The following is a 21727-nucleotide window of genomic DNA, read 5'->3' on the forward strand; positions in this document are numbered from 1 at the left end:
AGCGATAGTAAATTAGAACACTTACAGAATTGTGCGATAGTGAATTGTGGGGAAATTTATTTTATTACTATTTATTTTTATTTTTTTTAATTATTTATTTTTATTTATTATATTATAATTTATGTTTTTGTGTTTCAAACTTTATCATACCCGGGATATCTACTAGACTCTGGTTTGGACAGATTTAAGTGTGTTATTGTTAAGATTTACAGACCTACAATATAAAACGCCAAATTTCCATGCAAAATAATGGTACCGCTTTCAGCACCTAAAATCCGAAATAATCATACCGCCAGGGAGGTTAAGTTCTATCATTTGGATTTTTTCCTCTTCCACTATCAGTGTCATGACTGCTATACCATGATTAATGCATAGTTCCTTCCATTTTGGAAGGAATCTATCATTATGCAAATGTTCAGCTGGGATGGTCTTGTCTCTTAGTCCTCTTGGGACTATTTTATGTTGGATGTATGTTTCTAAAGTGCACAGTACTCATGAGACACACGTCCTTCTTGTCTCGCCATCGCATTGCCATCATCTTACCCTTCTGCCAGGCAACCATTTCTCCAGTTTTTAGTTTTTTCTTGGCAAACATAGATGGCATGTCACGTCGGTTAGGCCTAACGGTACCATATGCATCAGTCTTGTTTTGTTGCAAAACCTCATACAGTTCCGGAGACGTGTAGAAATTGTCCATTGTCACACAATATCCCTGGTTCAGCAATGGCTCCAGCAGTGTAAGGACAGATGATGTGGCCATCCCATAGCCGCTGTACCTGGGGTTGAACTTTGTGCCTTTACCGGTGTAAATGACCGAATTCCAGATGTGCCCAGTGGATGACTCGCAGAGCATGTAGGATTTGATGCCAAACCGCGCTCTTTTGGATGCAATAAACTGTATCCAGCTCAGGCGTCCTTTGTAGGCCATCAAACTTTCATCCACGCTGACGACCCTTTCTGGCACGTAGGTCCATTGGAAATTGGTCACAATAATTTGGCATACCTCCCAGATTTTTTTTAGTTTGGGCGCAGGATGCATGGCCTCAGCATTGTTCGTGAAGTGGAAATACATCATGATGAGGGAAAACCGGTATTCTGACATCACAGTGCCAAAAAACGGAGTGGCCAGTAACTTATTGGTGGTCCAGTACCATTTCTGGAGCGGTTTGCCCACCATCCCCTGAAGAATGATAAGTCCCAGAAACTACCAGATGTCCTCTTTGGTCACACGTTCCCACTTTCTGCTTCTAGAAAACCTGGCATGCATTGTAGCTGATTGCTGCTCTTGGTAGCGATTTGTCTCTGTGACAATTTTTTCAATTACCTCCTCAGTGAGGAATAATTGCAGGTATGCCAGAGGGTTGTCACACTCAACATCTACCTTCATCCCAGGTGATCCAGTGAAGGGGAATCTTGGGGGCGCTACCTGGTCCGTATCGCAGTCAATAGGGCACCAAGTGCACACATCGCTGAGGTCAGGTGCAGGATCATCACCGTTGTCACTTGACAGATCAGTGTCAGATGACAAATCTCCCCACGACTCACTATCGCTCAGTTCTGCGAGCAACTCAGTGTCGCTGTCGCTCAACTGGTCCAAAAGCGCTTTTGTAGAAAAGTGGCGCTTTTTTGATGCCATGTTATAAATATTTTATGGGCACAAATGACAGTAAAATGGCAGGCAGGGGGCACTGCACAGTGATCAAGTGTCAGATCTGAGATGATACAGAGTAATCCTCTCAAATTACAACGTATCACGTCTTTTATATGTGTGTATGTGTTTTGAATGTGTGTGTTCACTTTTGAATTTCCCGCCCAGTTCCGCTCACATGCACCGCTGCTGCTCGCAGGGAACGGAACCAGGAAGTCAGATGCCGCTCTCGCCAGTGATCTCGCTGGCGATCACAGCGGCGAACGTCGCTGGATCGCCAGGAGAAGGTAAGGGACTCCACTTACAGCTCTGCAATGTTACCCCGAGCGTGACTCGGGGTTACCGCTCCTAGCAGAGAAAATCAACCCCAAGTCATGCTCGGGAATACCGCCTGGGAGGTTAAGCCCCACTTAAAGCATCCACATTTGTTTTTGATTCAATGATAGTTATTCAATTTCAACTAAAGAGACAGAGGAAAATAAGCATTTGTTATATAAATGTGTCAAAATTCTATAATTTTATCACAAACATTAATGGAAAGAGAAAAGAAGACTTAAAAAATTCAGGTAAAGGATTGTGGGGTATTTATAAAGCTAAAGCGGATGACCCGGAAGTATAACTAATGCCTGGTACACACAATGAGATTATCGGACGAATGATCGCCCTTTTTTTTTTTTTTTGCATGCTAGTCTCATATCGAAAATGAAGAGTTTCCTAAAGTTATGAAAATTCTCGTGTCGTCATTGTGCCCCCTCACTGGTCTCAGTTATATTTACCATTGTTGGTATTAGTGAAATGAAATAGTGCCCCAAGGGCCAGATAAAAGCAAGCAAAGGGCCGCATCTGGCCCCCGGCCGCAGTTTGGGGACCACTGACTTAAATGATCTCAGACCAATAACAGCACCACAAGTAGTAACTGACTGAGAGCAGATTGGCGCAACTGAATGCACAAACCAAAAACCAATCACAGGCAATTTGTGCTGACATGACATTACTAATTAGAATTGTAAAGTAACCCACATAGTTTATAGCCCTTTATAATTTGTGTACTGAGCTCTCTATGAGTAAAAAAAGGTACATATTTGTAAGCAGCAATGGGCAGAAAGAATTCAGACTTGTTCACTTGTTTTACCAATTCTAAAAATTGATGACTGAAAATGGTTCCTATTAGAAGAAGTAAAAGACAGAAGTCTCTGCAGCTAATTATGGAAACCACCCACCATGAGGGTTTAAATGAGAATTCCCTCCAAACTGTAATACATACAGCAGAATTATGTATGTTTTACCTGCAAAATATTTTAAGATCTAGTCATCTTTGTCATTTGCACAGCTTGGTCACACTAAATATCTAGTGGGTGACACCTCTCTTATCTATTGTAACTTCATAGCTTCCTGTGTCACCTGCTTGTCCTTTCTCTCGTATAAACTGCCATAACACCAGGATATCATGTTCCCAAAGGATTGGCAAAATTTGTGTGTCAAACTCAATTTCATTATGGGCCACATCAGCATTATAGTTGCCTTCAAATGGGCCAGTTGCGTCTATAAGACTATATAAATGTATCTACTCTTTATCATAATAAATAATTGCCTCTGCGTTCGATTATTACTGGTTTTAGTAATAACTTAAGGCTTAAGCTGTAAAGGACAAGTGCAGACCAGCATGGAGCACACTCGCACTCCTGTAGGAGATAATACAAGTCTGAAAAGAAGGGCCGCACACCGCTAGTATCATCCACAAGCAGTGGCATTGCTAGGAGGGAGCAGGGGGTGTGGGCCGCCCCTGGGTGACACCCGCCAGAGGGGTGACACCCGGTACAGCGCTGGATTGAGAGAGGCGCTGCGGCTCTCTCCACCTCCTTCCCCTGCGCACGCCGGTCTCTTTGCTGTGACTACGTGATGTTCGGGGAGGGAGGAGGAGAAAGAAGGCATAGGCACACAGCTCAGTCCTCAGACTAGCCCCGTGCCCAGCACCCGCATGTCTTCCCGGGAACCGACACTGCAATCCCCTATTATTGTGACAGGCAGGCGGGGAGAGATGCCGGCTGCCTATCACAATTACACTCCTCACAGCCGACGGAGTCTAGGCTCCTCCTCCACACTGACAATACATCCACAACAGGAGGAGGAGCCTAGGAGGAGGGACACATCTATGTGGAGAAAGCCACGCTGTTCTAAGGTCTGTAAATGTGGGGAGAGGAGAGATATTATACACGATATAGTCACAATGGGCAGATATACAGAGGGGGGGGGGTTACATCAGGGGGATTACAGAGGGGGGGGTTACATCAGGGGGATTACACAGGGGGGGGTTACATCAGGGGGGTTACACAGGGGGGAGTTACATCAGGGGGATTTCACAGGGGGGAGTTACATCAGTGTGATTACACGGGGGGGGGTACATTAGGGGGATTACACGGGGGGGGGGGAGTTACATCAGGAGGATTACACAGGGGGGATACATCAGGGGGATTACACGGGGGGGTTACATTAGGGGGATTACACGGGGGGAGTTACATCAGGGGGAATACACGGGGGGGAGTTACATCAGGGGGATTACACGGGGAGGTTACATTAGGGGGATTACACGGGGGGGAGTTACATCAGGGGGATTACACAGGGGGGTTACATTAGGGGGGAGTTACATTAGGGGGATTACACGGGGGGGTTACATCAGGGGGATTACACAGGGGGGGTTACATTAGGGGGATTACATGGGGGGGGTTACATCAAGGGGATTACACGGGGGGGGGGGTTACATCAGGGGATTACACAAGGGGAGTTACATCAGGGGGGTTACATCAGGGGGATTACACGGGGGGGGGGGGAGTTACATCAGAGGGATTACACAGGGGGGTTACATTAGTGGGTTTATATCAGGGGGATTACACAGGGGGGAGTTACATCAGGGGGATTACACAGGGGGGAGTTACATCAGGGGGATTACACAGGGGGGGTTACATTAGGGGGATTACATGGGGGGGGTTACATCAAGGGGATTACACGGGGGGGGGGTTACATCAGGGGATTACACAAGGGGAGTTACATCAGGGGGGTTACATCAGGGGGATTACACGGGGGGGGGGGAGTTACATCAGAGGGATTACACAGGGGGGTTACATTAGTGGGCTTATATCAGGGGGATTACACAGGGGGGAGTTACATCAGGGGGATTACACAGGGGGGAGTTACATCAGGGGGATTACACAGGGGGGTTACATTAGCGGGCTTATATCAGGGGGATTACACAGGGGGGAGTTACATTAGGGGGATTACACTGGGGGTACATTGGGGGCATTACACGGGGGTTACATTGAGGGGATTACACTGGGGGGTATTTACACAGGGGGAAAATACACTGCAGGGGTTTTACACTGTGGGGATTTACAGCGGGGAGTACAATGGTGCGGGGATTTACAGCGGGGAGTACAATGGTGTGGGGATTTATACTGGGGGAATTTACACTATGGGAGATAAAACATGGGAGGATTTACTGGGGGGGGGGGGGAATTACACTGGGAGGATTACACTGGGAAGATTTACACTATGGGAGATTAAACTGGGAGGATTTAAATGGGGGGAGGGGGAATTACACTGTTACACTGGGAGGATTTACACTGGGAGGATTACACTGGGGGGGGGATTTACACTGTGCTGCTTAGTCAAAAATGCCTGGGTCTTTTTTTTGTCCCAGTCCCTGGGTGACACTATTAAGAAGGAAATGATATCTGACAGTGATGGTGTCACCCCCATCCGTGACAGTGCATGGATTGGCGCACTGGCATAAACCACAACATTTACAGGGCCGATTTGGGGTGGGTGATCGTGCACTGCCATCCCGAAACTAGCCTGCCCAGCGCCATGCAGAGCACTGTGGCAGGCTAGACAGAAGAGAGCCCGATGCACTAGCCTGCCCAGTGTCTGCTGCTCTGTTCTATTCCTGCAATCACTCCGCAGAATAGAGCATTGCGGCAGGCTAGAGGGGAGAGCTATGCTAATGCGCTAGCCTGCTCAGTGCCCCGGATTGCTCAGTGAATGGGGGGGTGGTGGCACCATATTTTACAGCACCAGGTGACACCAACCCTAGTGACGCCACTGTCCACAAGAATCTTTATTGGAGACTGCTCAGACAAAACATAGTTCTGCCATGGTGTTCTGTCTGAGCAATCTCCAATAAAGTTTCTTGTGGATGATACCAATGGTCTCCTTTTCAACCGGCATAGAATTGTATTATGCCGCGTACACACGGTCGGACTTTTCGTCTACAAAAGGCCGACGGACCAAATACAATCCGATCATGCGTGGGCTTCCCCGGACTTTCGGTGGACTTTTCCAGCCTTCAGATTTGGAACATGCTTCAAATCTTTACGTCGTAACTCCGCCGGACCCAGAAATCCGCTCGCCTGTATGCTAGTCCGACGGACAAAAACGGGCAGCTATTGGCTACTAGCTATCAACTTCCTTATTTTAGTCCGGTGTACGTCATCACATATGAATCCGTCGGACTTTTGTGTAATCGTATGTAGGCAAGTCCGTTCGTTAGAAAGTCCGCCGCAAGGCCGCCAAAAGTCCGTCAAAGTCTGTCGGACGGGCTGTCGGACTTTTGTAGCCAAAAAGTCAGACCGTGTGTACGCGGCATTATTCTCATAATAATTACAAGCAAAAGTCCAGAGCACTCCACCTCCCCCCCCCACATCAGATGTCAACAGCCCCCCACCATCCGAAGTCAAGAGTCCCCCACCCTCCTTTACGTTGCAGTGCACCTCCTTACCTTGTGCTACTGCTGGGAAGAAGCTGGGGGCGGAGCTGGATGGTGAGCCGTGACAATGCATGCATCAGCGCCATAATCCCTGTTGTATTCCTGCTGGAGCAGACTCTGCGTGACATTATGGACAGGGCACTTAAGGCAGAGCAGCGGGAGGAAGAGGAGGACTTCCTTTCCTCTTAAGGCTCACTTTATGTAGACACCATTGTTCCTATGCCACAGAACACACAAGAAGAGAGGGAGGAGGAGAAGGAGGAGGAGGAGGATTCTGTCAGTTTTGGAGGCATTGAAGCAGAGGAAGACATATGTCAAACAGTAATGCCCCGTACACAAGGTCGGATTTTCCGATGGAAAATGTCCGATCGGAGCGTGTTGTCGGAAATTCCGACCGTGTGTGAGCTCCATCGGACATTTTCCATCGGACACACAAAGTTGGAGAGCAGGAGATAAAATTTTCCGACAACAAAATCCGATCGCGTCAATTCCAACCGTGTGTGGCCTGTTCCGACGCACAAAGTGCCACGCATGCTCAGAAGAAATTCCAGCACGGAACAGCTCGTTCTGGTAAACTTAGCGTTCGCAATGGATACAGCACTTTTGTCACGCTGCAATGTTAAAAATGGTTTAATACAGCGCACTCTCTTCTTCTTTATAATGTGACAAGAATATAGTAGTTTTGCTGCTCATATTCACACACACTTCTCACAAACTTATTTCATTACTATTTATCAGGATTCCCTCAATATATTTTGATTTCTCATATCTGACAACTTTTTTTTTTTTTTTTTTTATTGGTTTTAATGTAGATTCTTTTTTTGTGTTTGTATTTTTTTGAAGGGTGTTTTTTTGGGGGGGGGGATTTTGATTTGTACTCCCGAAAATGTTTGTGTGTGTTTTTTGTGACAAGTTCCCACAACGCCATTGATATGTTGTTCTATTTAATCTGTAGGAGCTTGTTTGGTGTTGTTGTCCCTTGTTAATTTCACATTTTATGTTAGAAATGTACCTGAATCGTCACCAACAAACTGTCCTTTTTGGATGAAAACACACCCAGGAGAGTATACTTTCCCTAAAAAAATTTTATAAGGGCTCACAACTAAACAAAGAGGGAGGCAACGCTGGAGAAACTGCAGAAGTGGGTGAAGCCTTGGACCCCCAGGGCAGACATCAACTATTTCTAAGCAAAATTGATGGCCTGAGGAGTCCTTATCTAAGGGAGGGCAGTCTGGTCCAGAAGTCCCAGAGATCCGGAAAGCAGCAGATGACATCTGTGTCCCCAGGCTGTGGTCATACGAGAGACTGCATCTTCTGTCAGACCAGACTGAACCCAGGGCAATCACTCTCAGGTCTTCTTTCCACGCTTCCTTCCACGCGGTGGCTGTGGTGGTGTTGTGGCAGCAGGAGGAGGAGGATGGTCCAACTCAGCCACGTCGGTCTTGGGTGTTAGTTCCCCACTCACCCCCTTACGTAGGACTTTATACAGAAGGTCCTCACAGAGCTTGCGTTGATCCTCCTGCATCCCCTGCAGTTTGGTGGCAGCCATGCAGGCAAAGGCCTCTTCAGGAGTGGGTAAGGCTCGTAGGGACGCCGAAGCCTCCTGAATCAGCCTGAACGCAGAATCCTGCACGGAACTCGGAGTCGTCTTCCTGGCTCTTTTATATGGAAGGCAGAGGGGAGGAACCTAAAATTCAGTCAGGCTGCGACTTGTCCCAGGCTTCTCCTGGCTGACACTTAGCCCCGCCTCCTCCTGGCTGCCACTAATCACCGCCTCCTCCTGACTGCCACATTCCACAGCCTCCTGGCTGAGGTCTTCCTGGGTATGAAAAAGGGACATAGTTTTAGTATTTTATTCATCAATCACACACAATTTTCACCTCCTGACTGTTGCAAATTGAATGTTAACAAATATAACAGACTAGCATTCTGAGCCCAGCATTTTTCATTCTTGTCCCAATTATTTTTGACCACTACTGTCTATTGATATGTAAAACACTTTTTTCAATCAGCAATTAGTGATCAATAATAACATCTAGTAAACATCATTTATTTATTGACCAGAAATCTGTAGAAGAATGCTATACCTGACTCCAGCTGGGCTCCTCCATTTCTTCCTGGCTGGAAGGCCCAGGTTGGACATCGTAAGCCTCAGCTGGGGTGGAAGGAAGAGTGGAAGGAAGAGTGGAGAGGGATTCCCTGACTTCAGTGTGGTCTGTCAGAAATCGCAGTCTCTCATAGTACCACAGCCTGGGGACATAAACGTCATCTGCTGCAGCTCTGGATCTCTGGGAATCTGTGACCTTCTTGCGCTCCCTAAGATACGTGCTCCTCAGGCCACCAATTTTGGCTTTTAAATAAGGGATGGTTGCTGTGGGGACCACCGGCGTCACCAACTCCAGCAGTTTCTCCAGCGCTGCCTGCCTCTTTTGTTTATGGTTATAGTGGGGGTGTCTCACTTGCCACAGACAGGGCAGCTCCCTGTATTTGTCAATGAACAGGGGGAGGAAATTGTGGTCGTTGAACCCATCCATTTTCTCTGCAAGACACAACCCAAGACAAACCCTAATGTCAGGCCAAACTCCCCTAATCTTGTTACAATATAGGCTTCCATTTCGAAGCAGTATAGGCCCAAGTTTAGATCCTACCTTCGTTATCACGAATCTGTACGATCTTGCCAGCGCAAATGCTTCATCAGCAACGAACACAAATGGGAGTCCTTCCACATTGTCCTCTGGAGCTGGCAAGTCCAAGCTGCCATTCTGGAGACGCCTGTAGAACTGGGCAATGACTCCACCATCGGACATCCGGCCATTCTTCCCCACGTCCACATACAGGAAGTCGTAATTAGCCGACACCACTGCCAACATCACTATACTATTGAACCTCTTATAGTTGAAATAGTACGACCCCGAGTTGGGTGGTGGGACGATGTGGACGTGTTTCCTATCAATTGCCCCGCCGCAGTTAGGAAAGTCCCACCGCTGGGCAAAGTGGGAGGCCACAGTCTGCCATTCCTGTGGTGTGGAAGGAAACTGTTGAGGGAAAAAATAAAACATTTACTATTTTGGCTCAGAAACATGGCAAGCAGATTAGGCACAAACATTATGGGTCAACCTCCAGATAGCATTTATTAAGGGGAATTTAACAACGCCAAAGTATAAGGTACACCTATCATATTCCCCCTCCCCCCCTCTCATGGGCCATTTCTAACATTATAGGGGGGGGGGATCTTGGACAGGTAACCCTCTTCACTTCATTGAGAGATGAATGGCTAAATAATGGGTATTACTTGGAACAGCCCCTCCCTCCTTAGTTACACTATTGGCAGCCCACTGGACAGGTAAGAAGTGTAATAATACAAAGATATAAATACACATTGTACACATTTGAGGACATTTGGACATTCTGCTATTACCTATCAAGATAATAATAAGGATACAAAATCTTTAAACAGTACCATTTGAAAGTATACAGGCAGGCCCTTGCACTACATGCTTTGGGTAATTAATTCATCCATACATCTGACCACAAAAGAGGTGGGTATAGTGTGTATGGGTTTGGCAAAGTCAGCAAATAGATGATTGAGGATAGAGAATTGGGATCAGCTGACTTAGCAGTTGGGGAAGGGAGAGTTACTAAAAATTATTTGGGGACACCACCAAAAAAAAGCCTCTGCCACTCTGCCTGAAGTTAAAGCAAAAATAACATTTCTAAACATTTTAGGGGGTGTTTGGGGTAAAACACTACTATGGAGCAGAAAAAATACATTGTTAAGTGACTACATGAGGTGAATATAGGGCCAGGAGACACCATGCTGGGGAGGTTATTGAAGGGCAAATATGTATGAAGGACCAAAAATAATAATTACATAAAAATCCAGCATGCATGAGAACAAAGGGGACATTCACAGCATATTACAATCATGGTAATTAGGGAATGAGGAAAGAAATACAATATATTAGCAAACATTCAATACAATAAAATGTGATATTAAAGGATAAAAATCTTACCTTCCTATACTCCTTCTGCAGGACCTGAATGATGGCAGAACAGGTCTCTGGGATTATGATCCCCAGAGCCTTGGGGGAGATGCCTGTCGAGAACTTTAAGTCCTGCAGACTTCTCCCTGTCGCCAAATACCGCAGGGTAGCGACCAGCCTTTGCTCCGGAGTGATGGCTTGCCTCATGCAGGTATCCTGCCTGCTAATATAAGGGGTCAGCGAAGCCAACAGACGGTGAAACACGGGGTCCGTCATCCTGAGAAAGTTCCTGAAATCATCAGGATTATTCTCACGGATCTCACGGAGCAAAGGCATATGAGAGAACTGGTCACGCTGAAGCAACCAATTCTTGGTCCATGAACTCCTCCCCACCCTGTTCATGGACTGGACTTGTGTCAAGGTCAGGACCCCAACACCAAGCCCCCGCACAGCACGAACTCTACGAAGAGTACGCATACGCAACATGGCTAGAAAACGGTCGGCTGCTCAGAACGAAGTAACACAACGCACTGAAGAACAGCAAGGCCTGTGAAGAGCGACCTGAAAAACAGTAACGAACGAACAAGAATACAATGACTAATTAAAGTCACGCGGAACTTGCTTGCACGCACTGAAGAGCAGATACAAACCCACAAGCACAAACTGAACGGCAGAAAACGTTCTGAAAGCCACGAGTCTGAAAAAGCGCGAATCGTCTCTCAAACTTTTACTAACACGAGATTAGCAAAAGGAGCCCAAAGGGTGCCGCTCTTGGTTCTGAACCGGCCTTTTCTAGTCTCGTCGTACGTGGTGTACGTGACCGCGTGGTTGGCGATCGGAAATTCCGACAACTTTGTGCGACCGTGTGTAGACAAAACAAGTTTGAGCCAACATCCGTCTGAAAAAATCCTAGGATTTTGTTGTCGGAATGTCCGAACAAAGTCCGACCGTGTGTACGGGGCATAAGAGATGGTTTTCAATCCCCAGAATCCTTTGGAGTAGTACATAGACATGTGCAATTCGTTTAGTTCCCAATTTGTTTTTTAACAAATTTAGACAAATTTGTTAATTCGGAAATATCCAAATTTTCGAATTTCCGAATATTCGAAAATTCAGAAATTTGAAAAATTCGAAATTGCGAAAATCCGGAAATCAGAAAATTTGGAAATCCAAAAATAAGAATGAAAATCCGAAACTTCAAAAGAACAAAAATCCGAAAATAAGAATGAAAATCCGAAAATTCAAAAATCCGAAAATTCAAAAATCCGAAAATTCAAAAACCCGAAAATCGTAACGAACGTAACAAATCTATCCAAATTTTAAATTTTGAAAATCTGAAAATTCTAAAATTCGTAATTTGTAAATTCATAATTTCCGAATTTTCAAATTTATGAACTTTCGAATTTCCGAAAAATACTATATACGAATTAAATGAAAACGAACACATTTTTCGTCAGTGCACATGTCTAGCAGTACGTGGCTGGGAGGAGGCAGTTCCAGATACTATGAACCTCGGTGACCCTGAGGAGTCTGTTTCTCGTGCCTCTGAAAATTTGCGGTGCATGGGCTTGCTCACGCTTCAAAGCCTGCGAAAGGACCCAAGAATACGTGGTGCAAAGGAAGGGTCACTATTGGTTGGCAACCCTTGACCACTGGTACAAGGGGAAAGTCTTAGAACTCATCCCGTCCCCACAGAGAGTGCAGAAGATGAAATATCTTGAGGACACCTTAAAGAGCAGTTTATCTAATGTATTTCCCAGCTCTGGTAGGTTACAGTGTCGTGAAAAACATAGTTTTGAGGCTTACAAAAAACTATTCCTGAGAATTGACACCAAGGTGGGCAATCCAGGGATACAGACAGTTACTAATGGTCAGAGAGGGCAATGAGAGAAAGTTATGTAAAAACCAGTACTAAATTTTATTCTTAATTTACCAAAAACACATATTAAATAACAACCAATTGCTTCTCAAGGAAGCCAAAAAGGCATCAACGGTCTCCTGTCACCAACCATGAAATGATACACCACGGGGGGGGGGGGCACAGCAGGGCTGTGTTTTGGCCTAGGCCGTCAAGGCCTAGGCCTAGGGCGGCACTTTGCGGGGGGCGGCAAAAAGGGCCGCCCCCCCGCATGAGAGAAAGCCCCCCCACCCGTCTTGCCGATTCCCGGCTCCCGCTGCCGCCTCCCGCACACTTGCAGCCCACGGCGGCCGGCTTTCTGTAGCGGCGCCGTGGTGTATGGGCGTGCTTGGCAGAGGGTGGAGGCATGTATCTCACGCCCTCCTACTCTCTGACAAGCACGCCCATACACCACGGCGCCGCTACAGAAAGCCGGCCGCCGTGGGCTGCAAGTGTGCGGGAGGCGGCAGCGGGAGCCAGGAATCGGCAAGACGTGTGGGGGGGCTTTATCTCATGCGGGGGGGCGGCGTGTGTCACTCGCACCCCCATAAGCAGGAGGTGACAGGTGGAGCCTTAAGCTCCGCCTACTCTCCCCTGCACTGCTTTCCTGCAGTGAATCTTCTCCTCGGCCCTGGGGCGGGATCTGGCTGTGACGTCAGGAAGAGAGAGAGGAGCACGAGGGAAACCCCAGGACAGCAGGTACAATGATTGAAAAAAGTATATCAGTGTTATGGGCACTGGCAGAATTTGATGGGCACAGTGGCAGCATTTGATGGGCACAGTGGGAGCATTTGATGGGCACAGCGGCTGCATTTGATGGGCACAGCGGTTGCATTTGATGGGCACAGTGGCTGCAATTGATGGGCACAGTGGCTGCAATTGATGGGCACAGTGGCTGCGTTTGAGGGCACAATGGCTACGTTTGATGGCACAGTGGCTGCATTTGATGGGCACAGTGGCTGCGTTTGATGGGCACAGTGGCTGCGTTTGATGGGCACAGTGGCTGCGTTTGATGGGGCACAGTGGCTGCAATTGATGGGCACAGTGGCTGCGTTTGAGGGCACAGTGGCTGCATTTGATAGCACAATGGCAGCATTTGATGGGCACAGTGGCTGCGTTTGAGGGCACAGTGGCTGCATTTGATGGGCACAGTGGCTGCATTTGATAGCACAGTGGCTGCGTTTGAGGGCACAGTGGCAGCATTTGATGGGTACAGTGGCTGCGTTTGAGGGCACAGTGGCAGCATTTGATGGGTACAGTGGCTGCGTTTGAGGGCACAGTGGCTGCATTTGATGGGCACAGTGACTACGTTTGATGGGGCACAGTGAGGCTGCAATTGATGGGCACAGTGAGACCCCCCCCCATGATAGCATTAAAACTCAGCAGCTAAAAATACTGTAGCTGCTGACTTTTAATATTAGGACACTTACCTGTCCAGGGATCCAGCGATGTCGACACCTCAGCCGATTTTCGGATTGGCTCTCGGGTTTTGCCACTATCATTCATGGTAAGGGAAACCGACCGGTTCCCTACTGCACATGTGCGAAGCGCGTTGCACTTTCTGAATGGCCCAGTGGAGGAAGGAGGAGGGGGTGCAAACTTCAGAGGGGGCAGCGCAGTCTCCCGGAAGTGGGGAAGGGTACCTGTCAGAAACAGGTACCCGTTCCCCCCTGAAAGGTGCCAAATAAGCCTAAAGAGGAAGGGGTGTTGTTTACAGATGATAGGGTGGGTCTTAAACAGGAAGGGGTGGGTCGTATTTAAATTAGGGGGGTGCATGCGTTTAGTCAGGCCTAGACCCTAAATACACCACTGGGGCACAGACTCCCTCTGATAGTGTCCTGACAAAACAGACAGACTAACAAGGACAAACAAGACAAACCAACCACAATAAATAACACATAAGATGAGCATGCGGTGCAGGCGCCTGCAGTGATTCACACACACTTGGAAACCCCTAAGGCAAAAGGCCAATAAATCACAATAAAAAAATTTGAAAATTCAGGCATGTACAGGGGTAACCATGTGAGTGTGGTCCCCGGGGATAGCAAGGAGGCTAAAACTGCCTGATATGATGACACCATGTATGGTAAGGCCAAATAGATGGAATATTGTTGGTATAGTTGCTGTCACCAACTAAACGTCTATTCAATATGTGTTGCGATTTAGAAAGTCACAAGATTGATGTATTGGAGATGCACATCCTATGAATAGACAAGATCAAAAAATGAACGCTTTATCGTTATAATGTCCACACCAACTTTATCATGGGTCTCGTCAGTAATTAGGCAGTCTGTACCAATATCACAATATTTGTTGGATTGGTTGATAGAGTTACTAGGGTATAGGTGGTATCTTATCGCTCACTTTCCAGCCATCATCACCTAATGTTGTACCCTGATTGTACCCTGATTGTACGGCCAACAAAACAAACTGTCATGGGACTATAGATTTAAGTGCTAGTGACCTTCCTATGTGGGAGTGAAGAAAGATGTGTGTCCACACCGTCAAATAACATTACCGCCTTCCGTGCCGATATGGGAGTCCAGTTGAAGCTACGTAACGATATGTTGCGAAACGCATCAACGTAACTGCGGTGCTTTGATGCCGGTGCAGTGAATCCCCACACTATCCAGGAAACAGTGGAGTGGAGTACCTTCCATTGAGGTTCCTATCCATACCGCCGAAGCCGCCACGAGCAGGACTATTAGCGGCCGCTGGACTTGTCTGCAGCGTGGCTGCCTCTCGGATCGGCGGTGAGTGAACACCAGAGTCTGTGACATCCGCCGGCGTTGATCCATCCACTTCAAACAGACGGGTGGATATATGAGAAGCCTGATACTATTCTGAAACAACTCCCATATGGGCACGGAAGGCGGTAATGTTATTTGACGGTGTGGACACTTTCTAAATCGCAACACATATTGAATAGACGTTTAGTTGGTGACAGCAACTATACCAACAATATTCCATCTATTTCGCCTTACCATACATGGTGTCATCATATCAGGCAGTTTTAGCCTCCTTGCTATCCTCGGGGACCACACTCACATGGTTACCCCTGTACATGCCTGAATTTTTTTTATTGTGATTTATTGGCCTTTTGCCTTAGGGGTTTCCAAGTTTGTGTGAATCACTGCAGGCGCCTGCACCGCATGCTCATCTTGTGTGTTATTTATGGTGGTTGGTTTGTCTTGTTTGTCCTTGTTAGTCTGTCTGTTTTGTCGGGACACTATCAGAGGGGGTCTGTGCCCCCCCCCCTGTGGTGTATCATTTCATAGTTGGTGACAGGAGACCGTTGATGCCTTTTTGGCTTCCTTGAGAAGCAATTGGTTGTTATTTAATATGTGTTTTTGGTAAATTAAGAATAAAATTTGGTACTGGTTTTTACATAGCTTTCTCTCATTGCCCTCTCTGACCAATAGTAGCTTTCTGTATCCCTGGATTGCCCACCTTGGTGTCAATTCTCAGGAATAGTTTTTTGTATGCTTCATGTGGGCTACGGTTAGAGCCTCCTAACTTGAGGATTGGCAGGGAGTGAGCAACCACTACCTTTCAGAGGTGAGTATTATATGGTGTGGTCACTTTAGCAGTATCTTATTATAGTTTTGAGGCTCCCTTTAAGAGAGGAGTGGTGGAGAAGGCGGCCGCCTAATCAATGCATTTCACAATTTTTTTAGTCCTCGTCGCCCAGGGCTGTCAGCTTCCACATCCCATTGGCAGCGTCTGCATCACATGGTGGACGAATATCTAGGGGTGAAAACAGAGATGGAGAGCATTCCAGTCGACTATTCACTGGCTTACTGGGTCATGAGAATAGACCACAGGCCAGAACTTGCCCAGTATGCAATTGAGCTGCTGGGCTGCCCTGCATCCAGCGTGCTTTTTGAACGGGCATTCAGTGCTGCTGGAGGTTTTGTTACCGATAATAGAGTCTGTCCACAGACTCGGTGGACCGTCTGACATTTATCAAAATGAATCAGTCCTGGATTACCAGCAGCTATAAAGCCCCGATGCCAATGTCGCTGATTAAGTGTTTTTGGGATGTGGAATCTCTGCAGGACTTCTAGGCTTCCTAGCGTTGTGGGTGTTGATTTCAACTGGAAGAATTTTTTTTGGTGTAGGTTTCATGGGCACAATTAACACCCAAAGAAAGACCAAATTGTCTGCACCTGTTTGACAAGTGCATATCATTGCAATCTTTGAAAGCAAGGCCAATTCTTGCTTTCATCAAGAGCACCTCTATAGGGCTATGGTGTGAAGGCACCAACGACACCCAAAGACCAATTTTTCCACACCTGTTTTACAGGTGCATATCATTGCAATTTTTGACAGCAAGGTCAATTCTTGCTTTCATCAAAAGTACCTCAAAAGTACATCTGTAAGGTTACGGTGTGAAGGCACCACTGACCCCCAAAGACCAATTTTTCCATATCTGTTACTTCTATCCAAAGTCTGTGGAAAAGATATCAGAATTTATCCAAAAAATCTCTAATCTTGTTCCCAGTGCACTACATTGTGGCCTCGTCATACAGACTGGCTCCGCAAGCCGTTGCTTACAAAATAAAGAAAACTTTCAGGGAAAATGTCTTTTTTTTTGGCTTTAAAAATGCAATTATCACTGCAGCAGCTTCTATATACAGTACAGATGTGCCACTTTACAGGTAGACAAAGGGGACCCCCCTGCAATTTTTTATTTTAATGCTTTCACTTTAAGCATCAATAAATCATTGCTCATTTAAAAATTAAGTTTTTTACAAACTTTTTTTCATTGATATATTTCCCCCAGGGCAGTAGTTTGACCCCCATAACCATTGTATGTCCAATTACTTGCATATAAACCTTCAAAATGGGCATTTTTCGATATTTCACGTTCGGGTCCTATAGACTTCAGTGGGGTTCGTTATTCGGTTCACAACTTTCGCAATGTTCGAAAGTCCTGGTGCGAACCGAACAGGCCCATATCTACTAAAGAGATTACGGCATTGATTTTGAACAATACGCAACATCCACAATATGGATTGCATATAGTATAAAGGCAGAAAGTCATATGTTGTAACTGCATTAGTACAAAGCGAAAGACATATTACAACAATCCGCATTGGCAAAGGGCCATGCCCCCTGAGACAACTGTACTTGCATATATTTTAGAGGTATATAACCATAATCTGTAAAATTGATGCTCAGTTAACCGCTTCAGCCCCGGAAGATTTTACCCCCTTCCTGACCAGAGCACTTTTTGCAATTCGGCACTGCATCGCTTTAACTGACCATTGCGCGGTCATGCGATGTTTCACCCAAACAAAATTGACGTCCTTTTTTTCCCACAAATAGAGCTTTTTTTGGTGGTATTTGATCACCTCTGCAGTTTTTATTTTTTGCACTATAAACAAGAAAAGAGCGACAATTTTGAAAAAAAACGCAATATTTTTTACTTTTTGATATAATAAATATTCCCCAAAAATATATAAAAAAACTATTTTTTTCCTCAGTTTAGGCCGATATGGATTCTTCTACATATGTTTGGTAACAAAAATCATAATAAGCGTATATTGATTGGTTTGCGCAAAAGTTAAAGCGTCTAAAAAATAGGGGATAGTTTTATGGCATTTTTATTGTTAATTTTTTTTTTCTAGTAATGGTGGCAATCTGCGATTTTTATCGGGACTTCGACATTTGGGCGGACACGTCGGACAATTTTGACACATTTTTGGGACCATTGGCATTTTTACTGCGATCAGTGCTATAAAAATGCATTGATTACTGTAAAAAGGTCACTGGCAGGGAAGGGGTTAACACTAGGGGGCAATCAAGGGGTTAATGTGTACCCTATTGTGTGTTCTAACTGAAGGGGGGAGTGGACTGTGTAGGGGAAAAGATAGATCGCTGTTCATACTCTGTATGAACAGACAATCTCTCACTTCTCCTTTAGAGAAGCGGAAACTGTGTGTTTACACAGATGGCGGTTCACCATATGCCCCGAGTGATCGCGGGAGCCCGGCAGTGATCGCGTCCGCTGTGCACTCGCATCGGCTCTGTGGGTGAGCTGTGGGTGAGCAACCCCTAGTGGCCACAGGGCGAAGCGACATTACATAACGTCGTTTTGCCCAGGAGAGCCATTTTGCCGCAGTACAACTGCGGCGGCTGGTCGGCAAGTGGCTAAAAGAGAAGTATGGGAATTTTTTTTTACCATAATCATACTTACCTAGGTGGATGCAGCATCGGACTGATGTCTCTGCACTGAGAACCAAGCCATTGAACACCGCCGACAGCTCGGTTCTCTCGGCTCCGCGAGCAGAGAGCTGCTGCCTGTCATTCAGCAGTTCTCCTACTCTGCTCCTCCACGTTCACTGGATCGTTGAGCTGTGGAGGGGCGAGGAGCGGCCGTCTCGGCCTCTCAGCGGCTCGCTGAGAGGCTGGGACGGCCATCAGTCCAGGCACCTTTCGGATCCAGACTCCCAGAGTCAGGATGACACGGTGCCTGGACTGATCTGTGTGACGTCAGCAGAGAGTGGACTTCAGACCGCTCTCTGCTGAAAATGGGTCACAGGAGTGCAAAACGGGTTGCACTCCTGTGACCCTTAGGAGAAGTCCAGCCAAACGAGCTCAGGCTGGACTTCTCCTTTAACCACAGTCTAATTTTCTAGTTTACAAATAGACTGCAAAACAGACTAAAATTATTTATTGGGGTTCAGAGTACATCCTTCATGTTAGGGAACGCAAATCCCATCAACCAACTAGAAGAGCACGCTCTATCGCCCACAACTGCGGAATTGCACAGTCCGAATCCCTCAATCACAAAATAAAAAAAAAGAACCAAAAAGAACGAAAAAGGATGAAAAGAAGAGAAGGGAGGAGGGGAATGGGGAAAGGACTCCGCGCTCTGGTCCACTTCAGCCAGGAGGGAACCTAGTCAGGGATAGTCCAGGGATCATTAGTCAAATATTTGATCCAAGGGCCCCATACCTTTTCAAACACCTAAAATGTATCCTGTAGGGTTGCTGTCAGTCGTTCATTTAAAATAAGCAAGGAAACTTTGTGTTTAAGCTGGTTAAATTGTATAACAGCCGACTTTCAGTTTCTGGCTATAGTAATTTTAGCAGAAACAAATACAAGTAAGGAGTCATCTCTGGATTTTTGAGGCGGCCTCCACTCAGTAATGCATGTTTTGGAGACTTGGTCAGATTAATTTGAGTAACAGTTAAAATAAAATTCATTCATTTTTTAAATTAATCTCCTTGTGCCAATTTCCTAGAAAAAGAAGAGGTGTGATTCGAAAACATAGATATCAGTGCCCATCCCAAAATTCAGTTCAATCAAAAAAATAATGAGTGGCTGAGATTTTAAAGGGCACAAAACTCAAATGTTTTATATAAAAGCATATGACAAAACTTTATTGAATAAAGATTAAAAACACAGGCCTAAAACATTCCATCTCATATGATTGGTGATAATAGTGTGCCCTTTAAAAATCCCTGCCACCCATTATCCTTTTGATCGTATTGTACTAATTTTTTCAACATACAGTGCCTGGAAAGGTAAAATATAAAGATGGTGAAAGTTGGGATATGTTATTTATGCTATATGGCCTAAATGTATCATGTCATGGACAGATATGGTATTTGGTAGTTTCAAAAGTCCTTACTCTTGAAGCAGAAAAACATTCAATATGTTGTTGGGTTAGTGCTCCTACCATGTGGAGCAATCAGAAATGTTGCAAATGTTCCAAATGTTGCATTCACCATGTGGGCCACCATACAGCAACACCTCACCTATACAGAAACAACAGCCAGCCACAGCCCAAATGCCCAATTCAATGGTTAAGCCATCACAATTTCCCAATTGTGCCTTTCAATTCTTGACTCATCAGGGGGATTGGGGGATTCGAACAGAGTTTTTTCAAGGCAATTTTGGACTACAGTAATAATTTCAGAAGCAGCTTTAAAGCTGGGGGCTCCAATGCTGTGAGGAGATGGGGGTGTTTTTTTTCCATACAGTAAACTTAATTTGATACTCAACAGTCGAAACCACCCCACAGATGGAGCTGCCCATCATGAAGTACCCAAGAACAAAGCAAGAACCACAAGGAAGAGAAGATGACTCATCTGTTATTATTAGCAAGAAGACACAACATTCTGAAGTATCAATGTTGTTTTATTGTTGTACGTATAGTATAGTCCTTCATGTGTTACAAAGGGACAAATAGGCATTATACAATGTCCTTTTCTTTTTGCCAAGTTTTTTGCATAATTCACTGCAGTATTCAGTCATGCCAAATCTTGTCATAGATTTCATTTTCTTTCATTACTCTTTGATCATCTGTAATAAAATAACATTATATTTATTCATTGTGGAAGTATATTTGTACTTGGTAAAATAATGTTCAGCTGAAAGAATAAGTGTATTTTATTACAGTTTAGTTTCTTCAACCCTGTCACTGCCAGGTCCATGCAGCACTGCTTCCAGCTGACCAGGTCAGTGCAAAAAAAAAAAAAAAAAAACATCTCCCCCTCCTGCAATGCATTTGCAGCGCTTCCCCATTAATTTGAATGTGTAGCATTCAGCGGGTGCCATTTCTAAAAGTCAGGTCAACTTTGCTCTGGGCACAAAGCATCGTAGCCCCAGCATGTAAACCCCCCTGTCTGGTGCCTATTGCAGATGGATGGGTTTGGTTGGCGGGTTCCAGGAACACAGCTCAATCTTGCATTTTTGCTGCTCCCCACCCCCCCGACCATAAGTCTAAACAAAGCCTAATGCCGCATACACACGACCAGTTTAGCGGTCGCAATAAACTCAGACGGTTTCTCCGACGGAATTCCATTCAAGCGGTCTTGCCCACACACAGTCAACACAAAGTCCAACCAAAGTCTGACCATCCAGAATGCGGTGACGTACAACACTTACGATGGGACTAGAAAGAGGAAGTTCAATAGCCAGTAGCCAATAGCTTCCGTCTCGTACTTGCTCCAGAGCATGCGTCTTTTTTGGTCCGTCGGACCAGCATACAGACGATCGGTTTTCCCGATAGGAATTGGGTCCATCGGAAAGATTTAGAACATGTTCTATTTCTAGGTCCATCAGATTTTTCGAAAAAAAAAAAAGTCTGATGAGGCCTACACACGATCGGTATATACGATGTAAAGCATTCGTCTGACTTTTTCTGTCGGACAGTCCGCTCATGTGTACGCGGCATAAGGCCTCGTTCATGTTGGGCATATAACTACAGGGCTATGTTTAGCTGCAGAGGGATGCACAGGTGTTCCATACATCCCCATGCAGGCAGTCCCATTCATGTCAATTGGAACGCAGCAGCTGCAAGCACACAGCCACCGCTCCCAACTTGACATCCTGTCAGGAACCATAAATCAGATTGAGACAAAAGTGCAGTAAAAATCACACTATTTAATAAAATGGTAAAATGGTATAAACAGAGCAAACGTAGT

General features: G+C 45.8%; 1 protein-coding gene across 3 annotated transcripts in view; it reads right to left on the reverse strand.

The window, feature by feature from the left end:
* Positions 1–20417: 20417 nt before the first annotated feature.
* LOC141130073 (uncharacterized) overlaps positions 20418–21727 on the reverse strand; it is a 102060-nt gene continuing 100750 nt past the window's right edge. For all 3 annotated transcript variants that reach the window (XM_073618041.1, XM_073618039.1, XM_073618040.1), the window contains one exon: positions 20418–20603. In XM_073618041.1, the coding sequence (XP_073474142.1) occupies positions 20548–20603 (56 nt within the window). In that variant the 3' untranslated portion in view covers positions 20418–20547. The remainder of the gene's footprint in view (positions 20604–21727) is intronic.

This window comes from Aquarana catesbeiana, linkage group LG02 (assembly GCF_042186555.1).
Source record: "Aquarana catesbeiana isolate 2022-GZ linkage group LG02, ASM4218655v1, whole genome shotgun sequence".
Classification (NCBI taxonomy): domain Eukaryota; kingdom Metazoa; phylum Chordata; class Amphibia; order Anura; family Ranidae; genus Aquarana; species Aquarana catesbeiana.